Source organism: Pocillopora damicornis, chromosome 9 (assembly GCF_964200805.1).
Source record: "Pocillopora damicornis chromosome 9, jaPocDami1.2, whole genome shotgun sequence".
Classification (NCBI taxonomy): Eukaryota; Metazoa; Cnidaria; class Anthozoa; order Scleractinia; family Pocilloporidae; genus Pocillopora; species Pocillopora damicornis.
This window is the reverse complement of record NC_142678.1, coordinates 22,722,289-22,741,136: the sequence shown is the minus strand read 5'-3', so window position 1 is coordinate 22,741,136 and position 18,848 is coordinate 22,722,289. Positions and strand designations below refer to the sequence as shown.

The following is an 18,848-nucleotide window of genomic DNA, read 5'->3' as shown; positions in this document are numbered from 1 at the left end:
TTCCTCTGAGTCAAAATCAGCGTCAGGATTGGCAGATGCTGAGATTTCACTTAAATTTTCACTGAGAGCGGTGCTTTCGGCCTGAGGGAAGTCACAAGTTAAGCAGCGCCAGTTGATAGACGCACCGATTTTAACAGCGTTGCGGTAATCTGCCTGTGACACGCCCGATTGACATTAACAAGTAGTCGCCAATAAGTTAAAGTTTCGAAGTTTCGTCCCTGGTTTCTTTCCTTTCCTATTTAAACAACATGACGGAGAAACATTCGCAAAGTATGTAAACAGAAAGAACAAAGTTCATTTTTGTAGAATATATAAACAGAAAGAACACAGTTCACTTTATAATTCGATACGCACGGCAGAGAAACGTTCATAACAAGCAAACAACAAGACAGCAAGAACGTAGTTTACTTTATAATTTAACAAGCATGGCAGAGAAATGTTCGTAAAAAGCAAATAACAAGAACATTGTTTATTTCATAATATATGATAGGGAAACGTTCGTAAAAAGTAAAGGGCAAGAACATAGTTTATTTCAAGGTTGGTGGGTTGGGGGCTAATAGTCCAGAGACTGGGGGCTAATCGTCCAAATACTGGGGGCTAATCGTCCAGAGACTGGGGGCTAGTCGTCTGGGGCTAATTGTCCAGGGGGCGAGTTGTCCGGATACCCTTAGAACAACTGAGGTCTGCAAGGTAGAAAGCCACATAGAGAACAGGTTGGAAAAACCTCTTATTTCTAGTAGCACAGTCATCTCTGGATTTGTGTTCATACATATGATGGAAAACCATCAAACAGAGGGAAAACCAAGGCATTTTGCTTCAACTGAAGAAACATCAAATTCTCACACCACATTTGCTGCCACTTGCATTTCAGCAAGCAAAGGTTTCTGGGCAGAGCTGCTTGGTGTTGGAGATTTCTACTATGAGGTAGGTAGTCAGATGAAACACCAAAAACAAACTAATGGCAAGATCCTTTGCGAGGCACTCCTAACACACTATTACCAATACTTCATCCAATGGGAAAAAAGTATGGCTTACAACACAAGACTTATTAACAAAGGTGAAAAATTTACAAAGACAAAAACTGAGCTTAGCAAAAGGCAAAAGCTAAAAAATATTATGTTATAACTTGTAATCCTAGAACCTTTAGAAGTTGTCATTGATATCATTGCATGATGTATGCGACCTGGTGTTACTTACTGGTGTCAATAACTCCAAAGAAAACTGGTTATCTATTTTGCAATCAATAACCATTGTGAAGTGCAACACTTATTCTTTTCAACAGTAAGTAAAACTATTGCATGGTCATCTAAAGTCTAAATCCTCCCACAACTATGAGTAAAGGATAGTAACATTGTTATTAAACTGCCTTCATGTTCTTCTTGTCTTATTCTAAACCAGCTTGGTATCCAAATTGTTGAAATCTGCATGGCAACAAGGTCACGGAATGGAGGTTTGTGCAATCCTTACAAGATGTTAAAAATTTCCTTCATGATATGAGAAGACATGTTCACACAGCTAGTGTCAAGTTAGATTGAATGAATTTGCAGGTAATACTGAACAGTACACTATTAATATCCAGAAATTTGTTGCATATGCATTTGAGTCCCTATAAGCAACAGATAAATAAATATTGTCTTCCCTTTTGAATCTATGGTGTGAATGTTTATATCTGTCTTTCAACATCTTAGGCCTGATGACAATGGATGAGTTACACAAGAAAATTCTCAAGACTAGCAAATCTAGACAAGATGTATCTGAGTAAGAGTTGCAAGTTTACTTTCAAAGTAATTTTTGGTTTACTTTATTTTAAGTTTGGTGGAAGAAATTAGGTATTCTTGACTTAATTATGAAGAAGTCACCATTTTGAAAATGGGAGATGCTGTGGCATTTCAATTTAAGGATGAAAAACTTTGAAGTATGGGTTCCAGATCTGAGACTTGGCCAGGTTAATTTTTGTGCATGTTCTTGTGGAAAACACTTTACTATTACAGTACCTTTCTCCACCCAGGCCATCCATGGGGAGCAGCAATAGTTCTAGTGGCTTTATGCTGTAGAAACCAGAACAAGCTTTCATAGTGTTGCTCATGAAGCTCAAAGGCTAACTTTGCCATCCTGTTCATTCCAGGGATGATTTGGCACGTGCCATCAAAAAGCTACATGTAATGGGAAGTGGCTTCCAGATCATACCAGTCGGTACCAAACGGCTCGTCCAATCAGTGCCAGGAGAATTAAGCATGGATCACACTGCTGCTCTTCAGCTCGCACAGGTTTGTATTTTAAGCCATGCCAAGGAAATAAAATGGTAAAACTTGCTATTCTCTCATGAAGAATGCAAATTTAATCAACAAAAAGCTTTTTTACTTGCCGTGGCAACCAAAATGGTTGGTTTCTGTCATGGACTTCTCCCCCCCCCCCTCCCAACACTTGCTAGAGACACCCCTGACCACACCTTACAGACTTCTGTTGGCTCTTGTCATTATTTTCCTTGCCATCTTTCCCCCTCCTACTCTTTGCCAAGCATATCCCTACACACACATATTACTATTTTTATAAATGATATGACTGTAATATTTCAGTTTTCTTGTCTTAACTGACCAATGATATTTTGAGAAGCATGGATGATAATTTTCTAGCAGCAAGTTTCTGACAGAAGTCTACTAAATTTGTTACCTTTGTAGCCAACTCTGCACTAATTTCTGTTTCTCCAGGGTACAGGGTGCACATCTGTATCATTCATAATGAAGGATCTAGGATGGGATGCTGATCGCACAAAGAGAGTTTTGGTAAGCTACATAAATGGGCACTTTTTGACTGAGTGTCTTGATAAAGTAAACCCAAATAATCACAATAACCAATGGGAAGAAAGGAAAATGCCTTAAAGAGCCAACAAGAACTCAAAATAAAGCCAACCAAACCACCCTAAGCAAGGGAATCGTTTAAGTAACTTCTTCATACTTACCAATAGATCATTAAATCTGCTGGTCATATGGGAACGCGGAGAACTATCTGCAATTATCATATGCCCTGATTTTACACTTAATTCTCATTACAGGCAAGGGAAATGTACTAGCCAGTATCAAGAAAAATAAATTTGGGTTTTAGATCACCTGCTGATTTTTCTGTCGTTGGTTTTGCAGTTGTTGTTGTTATTTTTTAGGATCACATGGTTCATGAAGAGATGGCCTGGGTTGACGACCAAGCACCCAATGAAAGATTATACTGGTTTCCAGGTCTCTTCCCAGAAACATAGCCTACTGAATTGAAGCCATATAGAAGAATATCAATTAAATATAACCCATTGTGAACTTAAAATATCTATTGTAGTGGCAATTCCCAAGAATCAGGTCATAATTCTCAATAATTTCCATTGCATCACTGTGTAATTAAATTACAAGACCAATTTACAAGGTGGCAGTGTATGTGGTGTTTTGCAAATGACAAGGTAATTAGTGCACACATTTCATCCTTCTTAGATGTCAGCTCTAATTCAGAATCACCTTCTGGTTACCAATAATTCAAGCTATGATCAGTGAAGTATTCAATTCAATGCTACCTATTTAAACTCCTTGATGAAGAGGGGTACTGTGAGAGTGACAAGTAAACCAAGAAAGGGATCAAAATCAGCCATGATTACTCTGTCAAGATCATTGCAACCTGTCTAGAGACCTACCTGGAAAATATTTTTCAACAAAATGCAATAAAATTTTGTTTGGGATCCTGGCAAAGACAATTGCTTAAATTCTGAAATTACAAAAAAACTTCTCTTTTCAGCCTATGTATAAGTTGTAAAACTGTGTTTAATTGTAAGTATTTCCTAACACTGAATCCAATTTAGTTTAGGCAGTTAGCTCAGAAAAAGAGGGTAAGTTTCTAAAGAAACTGTGGTGCTGCATTGGTGGGAGAGTATAATGGAGTTATGTAGTATTTTCAACTGAGTTAATCATGTAGATTAGCCACCGTAAGGAGTTTCAAAGCTGATGTTTCAAGCATCAGCCCTCTGTCATTCACTCTGATAAAGAGCTAACGCTTAAAATGTCAGCTATAAACCTCTTTAAGGTAGGTAGCTCAGATAGTTTAGTCAGGTATCTCAATCTTACTTACAGACCCACCTTAACCCTTTTACTCATGAGTGACCAAGACAGAATTTCTCCTTACAATATCAATATAGTATCAACCAAAAGAAGTGATAAAAATAAAGAAAAATATTAATTTGGGGATAATTAGTTGATCCAATACTAAATTCTCTAAAGTAACACCATAAGAATTGTATGGTTGACAATAAGGAGAATTACAAACTTGGTCTGGGAGTTAAGGTTAACCTAGCAGTGGCTATTTGAAAATCAGTCAATGTAATATTGATAATTTGGAAACTGAATAAAAACTGGAAGTTACAAGTATTATAGATTGCCTGAATGAGCTGCAGCAGAGAGGGCATAGGGGAGCTTTATCCAGTATATAACTGATAAAGGGTGTCAAAGAATTACCAGGCTTTATAGCATAGAATCAAAACATTTAAGGGTATCAGAAAATTTTACAGTGCCAGTGGTTCAACAAACTGACATAAATGGCAGCATGGTGTCCAGTTTGAACCAGCAGTATGGTGTACAAAATAAACTAACCTTTATTTAGCCTCCTTGATGATTGTCATTAGACATAAAATAATAGCTACATAAATATATTTCAGATAAGAGAAATCTCACTCATCTTGTCAAAGATGCTCGTTTTATTCAAATATAATGAGAATTAAGAACACTGTAACAGTATGAATTACATCATTAACTCCTTACCTTAAAAAACTGCATATTAATGATAATTAAAATCCTGATCTAGTTTTCTCAAATATAAAAAGAAACTAGTAGAACAACAGTACTGTAAATAATATCACCTTAATTTCCTCTATATTTTGTGCCTAAATTTAAAAAAGTATTTTCATCTCGTGTACCAGCTGTTAGTCAGATGTTTTGTACAGTTTTGAACAAATAAGAATAATATCCACCCTTGGAAAATAATTCAGTTTTTGTCAGCTGCAATTTTCAATGGGCTTATTTTGAACATGCTATTTTACACTTTAACAAGTAGTAAAACATGTTGATTTGAGACAAAATTGTTTTTATAACATCTGTCAATCATGTGGCACATAGGAAGAACACAATTCAAAGTGTAATAATTGATGCTAAATGATTATTGGCATTCAAAATACAAGAATATCTGAAATCTCACAATTCAGTACATTATAACAAAGTATTTCCAATCTGAATTAGAGTTAACAGATTCAAAATTTTGAACCCCTAGGAAAAACACTAAACATAATTTTACATAAAAATGCAAGAGTGTCTGAAATCTCACAATTCAGTACATTATAACACAGTATTTCCAATCTAAATTGGAGTTAACAGATTTAAAATGTTGAACCCCTATGAAAAATACCAAACGTCATTTGGCATGAGAAAAAAATTGAGCCTGAATTTCTAGTCCTTTGTTGAAAACCCTTTCATTTACCATGATTAGTAACAGATAATTTGTTTTTCTCTCAGATTTGTTCAAGATCTGAAGGAACCTTTGTCATTACTCTAAACTTTGTGCATCAGTTAACCTTGTAGTAAAGGAATTTCAGGTACAGATGTTGCTCCAAAAGGTTGTTAAAAAGAATTTGAGTGGCTACAGAAACATAAAAAGAAGCTGAAACTGAATGAATTTCCCACATTTTCATTCACAGATTTATCTGAGTAGCATTTAGCCATCAGAGAACCTTACATAGGACAATAATATTTCTACATGCCAAATGCATTTTGACAATACAGCGCATCACTCGTATACACTTAAAAACCTTAATGTGTCCATTAACTGGAATATGATGGCAAAGCCAATGTTACTAACTCAACATATATAAAGAGCACTTGTGCCACTTGTGTCACTCGCTGATTTAAAATATCCTGACTTATCTATGTATATATATATATATATATATATATATATATATAGAAAGCACCTGTGCCACTCATGTCACTCACTCACTTAAATATCCTGACTAATCTACACACTACAACAAAGTCATTTACTATAATACTGACGAGCCCAGAGAAATCTTTTTCTATTTGTAAAACAACAGTTTCAGAAAGGCAAACATCCACTACCAATTAAGACCCATCAGATCTTCCTCATACAAGGATATCACCAACATAATCCCAATTCCAAGCAGTATGCCAAAGTTTTGACAAGCAAATGTTACTACTGGTTCAGTCTGCAATGACTCACTGTGCATCAGGTCTGGCAGCTGCAAAAATATAAGTTGTTATGTTAGCTCTGAACTGAAAACTACAGTGTATTGTTTCTCAAGGCATACATGTTTTGCAAGTCTGCTCCAGGTTACCACACCCCTCCTCCAGCATTTTGCCAGATTTCCCTGACAGTGAACTGGTACCCACTCAAGCTCCTTCCTGAGAAACAACAAGGTAACCTACCCAGGAACCTAAAACCTTCACCTTTGGCTTTAGGGTTCATAATCCTATCTAATAAAAATAGCCCTTTATGTACGGCAAATAAAATATGTCAAATTCTATAGAAAATATTTCTTACCATGTCCACCAAAGATACATAGAGAAATATTCCTCCAGCAATGGCAAAGATCCAGAACCGTGCATCAGCCTGGTGACCAACAGAGATACCAATTGCCAATCCAATATAGCAAGACAAGGCTGACAAAAAATTTGCTACCAGTGCCATCTTCACAGACATGCCAGCTGAGAGCAGTACTGCAAAATCACCTGCAAATTGAACAGAAAAATTACAGTACTACTCACTCCATTGAAAAAATCATCTGATAATTAAATGCAATAAATATTTTAACTGTTTAGTGACTGCTGGGAATTCTAGAGCATGGAAACATTGATCATCTCTCAAACATATGTTAGTTTAACTGTATTTTGTACAATGTTTGGTAGATTCCACATTGGCAGAAGTTCAGTTATTAACTGCTCATCTTTGCTTTGGTATGATACAGGTAATGCATGGTATGCTAGAACAAAGACAGGAGGTAGGAAGTAGCAGAGGGAAATAGGCATCTCACCCAACAACACAGCACAATGACCTGGCCTGTGCTCAAGGCCATTAGGCAACAGGTAATCATGGCATTCACATATGTAGTAATATCAAACTGATCAAGTTACATGCATGCAGTACCATAAAGATTTTCTTACCAAGTTCATGTGGCAACTCATGGCAAAACACAGCTATTGATGTACTTATGCCACCAGAGATACCAGAACTCCCTCCTTCGGCAAATGCTGCACCAATGGCTAAACCATCACTGATGTTATGAAGAGTATCACCTATTATGATCATCCAGGCAATAGTTGATATCTTTTTCAGAGGTTTCCTCATTCCTTCTTCGTTACTGAATACTGAACGGCGTGACAAGCTCTGTTTAAGACTTTTCTTGGGTTTGCCTGATGCATCCTGAGGGAGTGCATCTCCATTGATCTCACCTTTCGCATTCTGCTTAAAAGAAAAATCTATTCTTTGTACCTGCATAAAGTACATTTCAGCATGATTCTTTTCGGCAATGAGCTCTGTGTCTAATTACCAACTGGATATTAGAACCGTCAGGCTACATTTTTAAATCTTTTGAGCAGGAGCAAATTGCATAATTTCACATGAATGTAACTCCATTACAAAACTTTTGCATCCCACAAAATTTCCCTGGTTAAAAGGAACATCAATTTATCAGCCAGAATGCCCACTCTGTCAGTGCTCAACCCAATTGCAACTGCATGAAGTAACTGGTAATTATGTCTTATTGTTTGTTGATCAGACACAAAAAATATCAAGTTGCCCTTCATCAAAAGATGTTGTTTGTGGAAAGTTCATTAATTTTATAAAAATTTAAAATGAATTCAGTCTCATCATCTATTCTCCTTTAGTCATTCATTTAAAAATTTCACTGTTTCAGCAATTATTATACTAGGCACAATTCAATGCTTTCTCATGCTGAAAACCAATGAGCTTTCCCTAAACAGTTTCAATAAAGAATTTGACAAGATCACATCACTTTTATACTTTTAAGACATTTAGAGCATATTTACAATAGAAAATTTTACCCAAATCAGAACCAACAGTTTGGGAGGTAAGATCATTCAACTTTTACAATCATAATCATTGGAATACCCCTAATTATGAATACAACATGACATTATCAATTGTCACTTTACCTGGTAATCACACCCTTCAGTGTCTGAACTAGAAACATACTCATAGACACAGTGTGAATAAAATGTACACGAAGGACTGGAGATGTAACATGCTGCGGGACCGTCCTTAAGCGATAAAAGATTACAGGTTTACATTTAAACTTCAATTCAAAACAATTCAACCAACCTAAGAGTTTAAACATTAAAATAAGAGTTTAAACAAAAGTAGATTAACTTAACTTTACACACATCAGATTTAAAATGTACCCTAACATAAACATCTGTGTTCTCCACACTTTTTTCTGCACATTTCCCAAGGTGCTAACATGGAGAATTTTTTTAACAATCAAGGGCTCAATTAGTTGGTGATCATTTCCTTTTTTCTCATTACCTTAATGTGTGATTTGGGATGATCTTGTAAAGAGAAATTAGATGCTTGTCACTCTAAGAGGTCAAAGGGTTACAGGATTTTTTTTTTATGATTCTTTTGTCACTCTTCAATTTTAACATTAGCATCAGCACCATATCCTCTGCATTGTACTCTGATCTGGTGACTTTTAGAGGATCTATCTATCATAGAATTTTATTGACATCATGCAGCCTCAATTGAGCTGAGTGTTTCAGTGCTGGCATTCTATAATTAATACTCACAACTTAATCTTGTTATAACCCTATGCATCTGAATTCTGATCCACATTCACCTTCACTTCCTTAATCTCCTTTAAATACTAAGGGTAATATTTACACACAAAACATAAAAATTGGTCCCCATAATCAAATTTTTCCCCAATTTCCCCAGTAAACCTCTTGTGTCAAATATTTGATGAAGGTGCTTAAATCCCCTGTGAAGTATTTCAATTAATAAAAGCTGAATGTTGTATTAACTGCTCACAGGTGTCCATTTATACATTTATTTATTAACTAGGGTGGAGCAAAGTACCCCAGGTCTTTCTCCAACCAACAAAGTAAAGAAAGCTTTTAATATTCTACTCACCACATTAGTCAAAACAATGTCACCATTTCCCATGGGTGGTTTTTCTTCATGATTATCGGCAATGGGCGGTATACCTTCACGGCGCTCCAACCTGGAACATTTTCTCTCCTTTTTGAAGCTCATATGCCGACTGGAAGGACCAGGAAGCTGCAAAAATACGATAATAACACTTAGTTTCAGTGTTGGAAAATTTTCTGGCAGTATTATCATGCCAGGATAACAAAAAACTCTTGATTTCAGGCTTAAAACAAAAAAGAGTGAGAGCAATGCCAAGACTGATCTCATTTTTCCATTAAAATATATGACAGAGGAATAGGCAAAGTATTTAGAACATGCAGTGTCTAATGTATTAAATTTTCCCACCTCAACATCAACATGACTGTGGCTGTGTTCTCCAATCTTACTCTTCAAACACAGATGCATCAGAGTCTCAAACAAGAAGAATGCGTAAATAGTGACCAGTACAACCAAAGCTTTCCAGACAAAGCCATTATCTTCTTCATGACTTTCATGGCCGGCACCTTCTTCTTCATGTGCATGGAGACCGAATGCCTGCATAATGAAAAAAAGGGTAATTGTGGTAAAGTAAGTTATGTCTTCTTTGGCAGGTAAATAACATAGTTTATATATTCTATACTGAGAGAGGCAATATGAAAGAACAATCCCAAATATTGGGTTTGTCAGAATTTAAACATGAAATACTTTACTTCTTATAGAAGCAAGGGAATAGAGAGCAACTCCTCCCAGACTATCAATTGAATTCACTGAACAACAGAGATTGTCCTATTTCATAATTTGAAATTCTGGTTATAACACCACTTAACATTTCTAAACATGATGTCATTGACACTTTAAATCCTGAGAGTGATCTAATGTGCATCTAATTTCTCCTTTCAATACTGCTAAATCATTCACAGAGATCATGAGAATGTTGGACCAACCCTAAAAAGCTTTGATTGTTAGACCAATTCTCCTTGTCAGTACAAAACAAAATGTACAAAGTACGGAGAATATTGATACTGATGTTAGGGTGTAAAGGGTTTATATCCTTACATGAGGTAACAAATGAAGTAAACTGTCTCCAGCCAGTGTTCCAATAGCAAGTGCAACCAAGGTGGCCAGGACTTTCTTGTACATGCTCTTTCCAAAAAATGGGATGGTGGCCACTCCTGCCAAGGATGTGAGACTGATGATGGTAACAGAAACAAAGCCATAGCCCCATACTGAAAGTTAAACATTGAGAAATAACAATAAGCTTAGCTGGGAAAAGGTTCAGATGAAATGGTTCAGAGCTATGAAGAGTGTAGCATGCCATACATTCACCTACCCAGTGGAAATGAAAATTTTGATGTTGATAAAAGGATATACATCATTGCTCTTAAAAAGAGGACTGATAAAATGTAAAAGGACTTTGAATAATTCCAGTACTGAGGGAGTGGTTGCATTCAAAAACTAGGCTATAGAGATTGGAGAGTCTGTGCCCTAGAAAAGGGGATCATCATAGGGAAAGTTCTTTGGCTGCCAACTGTAGGTTAATGCTAAACATTTGCATATCATACTGGGATGATCAAAAGAGAAAGAGGCTAATTCCCATCAAGGAACTGATAAAGTGTAATAATCATACATAATTTTAACAGTAAAGGTAAAGAATCCAATCCTACCGATGCATCGGCCACTGCGTCAGCTGACACTCTACTGACACACCACCAACATACTACCAACACATCGGCCAACACACTGCCAACACACTGCCAACGCATTGGCCAACACACCACCAACTCATTGGTAAGATCTAAATCACTGCCATTTTGAGAACAAAACACTAATACCTAGGTCTTCTCCTAATTATTTCTTTCTTAAGGGTTGGTAAGATTGACCAACGCATCAGCCAACACACTACCAAAGCAATAGTAAGATCAACCACATAGGAAAAGGAACTCTAAATCGTCGCCATTTTGAGGAAGAAGAGGGCTTCGTCGCCAAAAAAAATGGCTCCTTTAGGAGCCACCATGTTTGAAAAAGTCAATGTCCAACGTAATAAAATTGAAGTGTTTTAGGTGTTAAAAATTTAAAACTCAACAACAGGTGTCAGTTTGGAATATTAAGGTCTTCTTATGGAAAAATAAGGGAAATGTTCATCTAATGCTCAGTCAGGATAAGTAACTGAGTAGGGACTGGGTTCCAATAACATGATAAACAAAATGGTGGCCAAAAGAAATTATTCATTTTGATACTGCGAGTGAAAGTTTTACAAAGACAACATTACAGATAAGTGTGGAAAAGGAAGGTTTAGCATTGCTTTGCATAAGTAAGGCCCAAACAAAGTCACCAACACACCACTGACACATCTTGTACATTAGAAGGTAAACAGTGGCCAACGTATTGGCCGACTGTCAGCCGACACGTCAGTAGGACTAGATTCTTTACCTTTACCATTTTAACATTGATCACACTCTTAGACCATAAGCACAGAGCAGAATAAATCCTACAGCTAACTTCAAAATTACCAGACAGTCAAGTTGCTAAGTTGGTTTTTTTTTTTACCAAAAGAGTTGTAGCTTGGATTGCCGACTTAACTATGCATTGAAAAACACTTTCAGAATGAGACTTAAGTAGCTAAATATGAAATAACAGCCTTACATAGAAACACTTACTTTTTCCCATGTCTTGATCAGTGTTAGGTCTAGCCGTTGGAGCAGCTTCATTGCAATGTCCACTTTTGGCTTGTTGAATGAAAGCAGGGCATAGTTCTTTGAAGTCAAATTTATCTGCACCAGTCTCGTGATCAATATCAAAAACTGTCAGCATGTCATCAAGGGAGTAACACTGGGAATGTAATGATACAACATACCCTCTTTTTATACTGTTGTTTCACGACAATAAGTTTACCCAACATGTAAACAACATCAGCAATAACAAAACCCTCACTGATCAGAACAAATGACGATTAGAGAATAATCAAACCTATGAGGTGGTTGCTATCTTGATCTACTACCAAATTCTAATAACTATATCACAAGGAAAGGTGTGGCATCTAGAAGGGAGAATTAACAATCAGATCTTGGAAGTTAAAGGGTAAATCAATAACTATGTTCCTTACAGTTCCAGTCTCATGAGCATGTGCATGATCATCAACTTCACGGCGATGAACAGAATGAGGGGTCTTTGATTCCAGTGATGAGGACAAGAGGGACCCAGCAGATCGTCTTCGTCGATGGTTGTGACCATGTGAATCCTCTCCACCTGATGACTCAACTTTACCAATTTTACCAATTTTTAGGACTTTCATAATTGCTTCCAAATCTTCCTCAAGGAGGCGTGTCTTGTTCTCAAAGAGCTCATTCATGAAGAACTCCCTTGAAGGTAAAGTTGAGGTCTCATTGTGACCATGGGCTTCTTCAATGCAGTATCCCTGTACTAAATGTAGCACAATACTGGCACAGGCATTTTGAAAGTCTCCCAGGTCAAGGGTTTTCTCTTCCTCTTCATGATGGTGATCTTCTCCTTCATGATGGTGATGTTCTTCTTCTTCATGATGGTGATCTTTTTCTTCCTCAATCTCTTTAACAATGTCTTCAGCAGAAAAACACTACAAAAAACACACACACACACACAAAGAAACTGTTAGATTTTCCCTAAATCACACTCACCTATGTAAAGTAAAGTAGCATTCAAAGCTGTGAAAGTTTTATGCCAAACAATACACATCGTGAACACCTTCCCTCCTTAAAACAAAAGATAACTGGGTAGGAGAGCAGCCATTTTTCTTGTTACTACGTCTACAGGAATCAGGATTGATAGTCTTTTTTAATGATTCATTTTCCTAAATTTCCCACCACTATTCATTACAGTTCTTCTAATTTACACAACAACAGCACCATATTTATGCTCATTCTGATAAAACTAGTGAGTTGAAATATTTTTAAAATGCATACTCAATTCATTTTACCCACTAATAGAATGACATGAAAATTTTCAGCTGATTTGTTTTAATGCTTCCTCCTGATTTCATTTAAGTTCCATGTTTCCTTCAAAAAAACTGCGAGCAATCAAGTGATTATTGCTCAATAAACTATCCTACCTAATGTAACTGAAAACACTCATCTAAAAAGACAGATTTATAAACTTTCACAAGCATGAATTTAATTACAAATCACTGTCAAATTTTTCCTGATATGAAGTCAAATGCTCATAAAAAGGACTCCTCAGATAGTTTGTTTGCTTGTCACACTTTCTTTTATACTTCTGTTGACAGCCTTGTGGAAACAAAGTATATTGCTATTGCACATGAACAACATAGTAGTTAAAAACTAAGATGAAGAGGTGTTTGAAACAAGTGACATAATTTTCAACAAAGCAATTTACCTAGTTTGTGTAGGCAACTACCTTGTCAACAGTGTAAGCCAGCTTTTTCCACAGGGACAAATGAAGAAAACAGTCACTTCTTAATTTCACATTCTTCCTTGTCTAACCATTGGACTACTATTCACAGTCCCCAATTTGACACATTAATAAGAATCCTGATGTAAATTTTACAAAAAAAAATTCAGGTTTTGTCCTGATAATTCTATAACTCTCTCAAAATTGGAAGATTGTTAAGGCATAATTTACAAGTTGATGAATTGTACCTTGGGATCATCAAGTAAAAAGCCTTTCTTTCACTACATTGTAATTCTCCTTTCTCTCCAATACACATTTCTTCACAAATAAGTGATGAGAGATTGGTGCAATATCAAAACAACTCTCTTTCAATGAAAACTTTTTCTAGTCTCATCACGTGTTTGGTGGATAATGTCTTGAAATTGTGAGCTGAAGTTGCATGATGAGAAATACTAGAAGTTAAATGTTCAAACAGACTCAGTGCAGTAGCCACCAGAGTGCAAAGTAACTGGCTGAGATCACAAACTAGTCTGCTGGCAGTCAGCTTTTTTAAACCCTTCAACTTCAAGAAATGATAGATCCATGTGAATGCTTCCTATAGTATCCATACTAAACAAAGCAAACAGATGATGATAACACCCCTTGTACTATACACTAATTCCCCTGAGACTATTATACCAGCACAACACCACATCTCTTAACTAAACAAGAATTACCACATTGCTTAAACTCTGCAGTCATTGTCAATTAATAATTTTTGACTGCATAAAATCTGCTAGACCATAAACAATTAGGATGTTTTATAAGTGGACCTTTGTTTTAAAGCTTACAAGTGCAAGTGCAACTATTTCATACTAAGTCTGCTCATTTTTTTTAATAATTATCTTTAAAAATGAATAGGATCACTTTGATGACTTATAAATGTGCCTTTGAATATGAAAGCGATCTTCACAGTAATGATGTGATCAAATGTGCCTTTGTCTGAAAGTTTATGCATTAAAGTTAAAATTTACATAATAAATGCGTGGATGATGAAATGTTCTGGAGAGTTCTATGGTATGCAAATCAGCATGACTTAGCAGTCTGGAGATTTCGAGAAGCCCATATTTACAACAATTACTCATAAAAAAGTCTACCTATTCTCATTGCCAAACTCTTTCAGAGTTGAATTAAAGCACTTGACTCATCAGGGATCACTAATAAATGGGCCTCTGTTTTAAGGCTTGTTGGTGGAAGTTTAATTAACCTTCTATACATGTAAGCCTGCTGCTTTTGTCCCTTAAAATCTTTAAGTGAGCAAAACAACTTCCTCTTTCCACAAATATTAGTTTCTCTTTCAGAATCAAACCCATTGCTATTGCAGAGTTATATAATCAAAAGGAACCTCTTGTGGAATGTTGACATAGACTGAATAGAACATCTCTCTAATCTGCATTCTTTCAAGTTTACTCCACCTGTTGTTGCAAATATGCTGTGACCAGAAAAATCCTGGCCACTATTGCAATCTATTGAAAAGATAGGAAATTAATGACAATTTTTAACCAGCACAAGCTTATCTCTTGATAAGGAGAGTCCTTCTAAGCAGAGTATTATTAACCTTACCTCATGCTATGAGAATTCACAACATTTTTTTAAACAATTAATAATCAGCAATGATAATCTCATGATAAAAAGACAGGATCACCTGTCTATTATCTTGCTCCACGTGAAAAGAATGCGGCCTCTAATTCCAATCTCTGATACCAACAAAACATGTCATCGCAGCTGGCACTCTGCCAGAGCATGCACTTCCATTTTTAGAAAGAAATTGTCTTACTGAAGTTACGGTAAAAAAACCTCTTAAACGTATAAAGTCCGTGTGGAAAAACACACCAATATCTAAAATGACAACTAGATATAGAAAAATAGCTGGAACACATCTTCCCCTGGAATTTTCTCGACTTTGAATATTAAGTCCGCATTAAGCATTTTTTTATTCGGTCGACACGATATGAAGCTTTACGTAAAGGAAAGTTGGGTTTGGGTTTATTTTAAGACCATCCGTCGACACGATACGAGTGTCATAGATTACACATAAATGTAAACTACTTCCAAAAGAGACACACGGGGAGAAATTTCGGTCAAGTAATTGCGCTTCAAAACTGCTTCACAATGGTCGCCACGTTTTTTTAAGAGATGTAATGTAAAGACAGCTCAATGTGTCTGAAACTAGTAACGCGATTACATGCCACCCAGTGAAAACCTTACTGAGGGTTGTAGATAAGAGCCGGTAGCCGGCGAAGTACGCCGGCTTCTCTTCAAGGTTTCGCCGGCTACTTTCATTACTTCGAGAGCAGTACAGAGATGATGTTCATCAGGTCTAAACTTGGGCTCAATAAAAATATAAATTTGCACTGCCTATCTTTTCTGAAAACATAAAAAGACTTCTGAGTCAAGGTTAGTTTAAAAACGTTCTGATGGGGACTGTCTTTTTGACAAATCTTGCTGCGGTGGCAGGAAAGTACGAACGGCATGACGTTTTGTCCGCCCTGTTGGATTTCGATATATGAATACCGTTTACCTTTAAAAAAGCTCTGCCTGATTAAAAACCTTAAAGAAAATCCTGCTTACATGGCTATTTCAAGGGAATTAACTCGAGTAAGCGATGACTTCATTTGTGCCACGTGGAAGCAACATGTTGGTATATTTTATTCAACCCTAAGTCTTGAATCGATCGAAAACTGAAAGTACCTTAAGCACAGCAACGTTCAACTAAGTGCGCAACATTTTTTGTACAAAAAAGGAAAGAAAAACTCATCAGATTCAAGTTTTTTTCCTCTCACCTTTTTCTTAGTTAAATGTTTCCCGATCGTCGAGTTGATCTTGTCCAATATTTCATCCAATGCTTCATGCGTAATATTTCCGTGTTCGCCATGTTGACTGACATTCCTTGCGAAGAAGTTGTAAAGTTCGCTGTGGTTCTTGGGAGGTGAACATCGACCAGGGTTCTTTTCAGGCGCAGGCAGCAGACAGTAAACAATCATGGGACTGATTTCAACAAATTCGCTGGAATTCAACTGTGTAACCGATGACCCAGCGTAATTGAAGACATCCGTCGTGGAGAGACACTAGATAGCAAAAAATTCGATCAAAGAGACGAGAAAGACAAAGGAACCGCGTGCTCGGCGAAACAACGACAGGGAAAACGCATGATTCGATCTCTATTTCTTTAATGTTTTCTAAGCACAACTATGACAATTTCGATTCTTTTGATGCTTTGGCATTAGCTAAAGATATATCAAAGAAGAGCTACTTCATTCGAGTATTGAATACAGGAGTTTTATTAACTTTTTCATGAACGGAGGGAATCGAGCGAATCTATTTCCTAACTTAAATTCAACGAACCACAAGGTCAAAGATCGTGTTTTTTAACATATTAACTTATCTCCCTTTACCGTTCTGTGGTGGATCCCAGCACTGCTGTCTGAACAGTTCCAGAAATGCAGCTTGGAGAGGAGTCTATTGACATCATCTGAGAGGAGAACCTCGCCATTTAATGTTTCTTGTAACGCTGTAAAACTATAGTGCTCATGCTCCTGCTTTGGTAGTTCGTGAGCACGGACCAGAAATCTCAAACTAAAATAAAAACACAAAAGTAAAATAATTTCCTTGGAAATCATTTTGCTAAGTAATGAAGATAACGATTTCTCTTATTAATGACCGCTGTCTCGCAAGTGAAATGCTTCGCGTTGCACAATGTGGTTGAAGCGTTCAACTCGAAGTTATTATTACGTGAAGTCAACCTACGCAGACATGACAGCGAGAGCTGATTGGCCAATTCGCTGAACACTTTGTTCTAGGCGACAGAGCTGATTTTCATTTAGTTCCATCTCTTTTTACGCTTCGGTTTCAATCTAATTTTCTGTTTTAACCATCATATCCGGGTAAAAAATAACGTCAATACGACATAATAAACTTTTTCTTCCTATTCAGAAAATTATTTTTTTCTACTCGTTCATGGATATACCAATTAGGGGGCATTTTAGTCCACGCCCAAGTTTTCTCACTAGGGCGACACTGTGACATCGGTTTATTAGATTAACAAATGATTTCCACTCCAATTTCATGTAACAACAAATTCCTCCAATTACATGATCATCTTTAAGGAAGTTTTTAGCATTTAAAACGCCGTCCTGGAGCGAAAAGTGTTTGATCCAGTCTTACCGGCGAGTTCGTGACCTCTTAAAAGGTTGAAGCTCAAAAACGCTAAAATTATCAGTATTTTGAGTGAAAGAATGTAAGCTATTTCAGAGTACAATTATAGAGATTGGAATGCGAATTGTGTGACCGGAACAGGACTCGGCAAACAAAAAGATTTCACGAGAACTGCAATAAGTGTTTAAAAAAACAGGCGATAACGCCACAGCTGGTACTCTGTTTTGTTTTGAAAGTTTTTAAAGCTGAGAGGATATGAAGCAACTCGTCCCATTAAACAGACCGTGAAAGAATGCAACTACACTCCAACAAAGATTCAATTCTTCTTACGTAATGACTGTGAAATGATGACGAAATCCAACAAATAATGTATTCTCAGACGGTATCCATGGCGTCTCTAACAACTTTTGCAATGATTGCGCAAAATATTTTCGTATGTATGTACAATTCAACTTTCGAAAAAAGAAAGAAAGCGTCTGAGCAAACTCTCTGATCATGTTGTCCATGCAGTCTCCCTAACTTCTTGGGAATTTTATTTTGTTTGTGATTTTGCTTTGTGATTTTATTGTTTGAGAGTAAAAGGCTAGTACAAACAACTTGAACAGAGGACAATCTGTCCGACTTCTAATTAAATTAGTCGAGTCCAATCATAAAGCAATAACTTTGCTTTCCCTTAAGGTGGACACAAAATATGAAACGACCCGAATACCTTGTTTTCAAAATAGAGGTACCTGCCTCGGAAATGAGTTATCGAGATCTAAATCCTGTTTGGCTGCCACTTGTACATGATAGGTGACAAGGTGTTCTTCGCAGCGGCAAATTGCAGCAGTTGACTGACTTTGACGATTTTAGGCTTCAATACTCGCGAGACTTTCCCTGTGAAACATAAGTTACGCGCTAGTATCAACTGACCTACGGGGCTACTCGTCAGTAACGAGTCACAATTGGCGGATTCTTTATTTCCCTTTACAAGAAGGGAAAAAAAACATAATGAATAATGTAAATCACCCATGTTCGAATCAAGGATGATATCTGACTAAATAATTCCTACAGTTAGTCTGCTCAGAGCAATTGCCGAAACGTACGTATCAAGC

The 18,848-nt window shown here is 36.7% G+C and overlaps 2 protein-coding genes across 3 annotated transcripts in view; one reads left to right on the top strand and one right to left on the bottom strand.

Moving 5' to 3' along the window:
* Positions 1 to 4,397, top strand: part of LOC113675891 (vacuolar-sorting protein SNF8) — a 5,836-nt gene extending 1,439 nt beyond the window's left edge. The window contains exons 4-9 of the mRNA XM_089182851.1: positions 872 to 924; positions 1,399 to 1,450; positions 1,689 to 1,758; positions 2,126 to 2,267; positions 2,709 to 2,783; positions 3,158 to 4,397. Coding sequence (XP_089038977.1) covers positions 872 to 924; positions 1,399 to 1,450; positions 1,689 to 1,758; positions 2,126 to 2,267; positions 2,709 to 2,783; positions 3,158 to 3,250 — 485 coding nt within the window. The 3' untranslated portion in view covers positions 3,251 to 4,397. The remainder of the gene's footprint in view (positions 1 to 871; positions 925 to 1,398; positions 1,451 to 1,688; positions 1,759 to 2,125; positions 2,268 to 2,708; positions 2,784 to 3,157) is intronic.
* Positions 4,398 to 4,703: 306 nt separating this feature from the next.
* Positions 4,704 to 17,615, bottom strand: LOC113675889 (metal cation symporter ZIP14). Of its 2 annotated transcripts, XM_027192492.2 has the most exons (11): positions 16,995 to 17,366; positions 16,383 to 16,667; positions 12,281 to 12,769; positions 11,835 to 12,006; positions 10,234 to 10,403; positions 9,544 to 9,732; positions 9,181 to 9,327; positions 8,208 to 8,312; positions 7,197 to 7,494; positions 6,577 to 6,764; positions 4,704 to 6,274 (listed from the first exon to the last, which is right to left on the bottom strand). In XM_027192492.2, the coding sequence occupies exons 1-11, from the start codon at positions 17,217 to 17,219 to the stop codon at positions 6,131 to 6,133; spliced, it is 2,412 nt and encodes an 803-aa protein (XP_027048293.2). In that variant the 5' UTR covers positions 17,220 to 17,366; the 3' UTR covers positions 4,704 to 6,130. The 2 variants fall into 2 exon arrangements, with proteins under 2 accessions (XP_027048293.2, XP_027048296.2); XM_027192495.2 differs by lacking the exon at positions 8,208 to 8,312 and having other exon boundaries at positions 16,995 to 17,615.
* Positions 17,616 to 18,848: the final 1,233 nt, after the last annotated feature.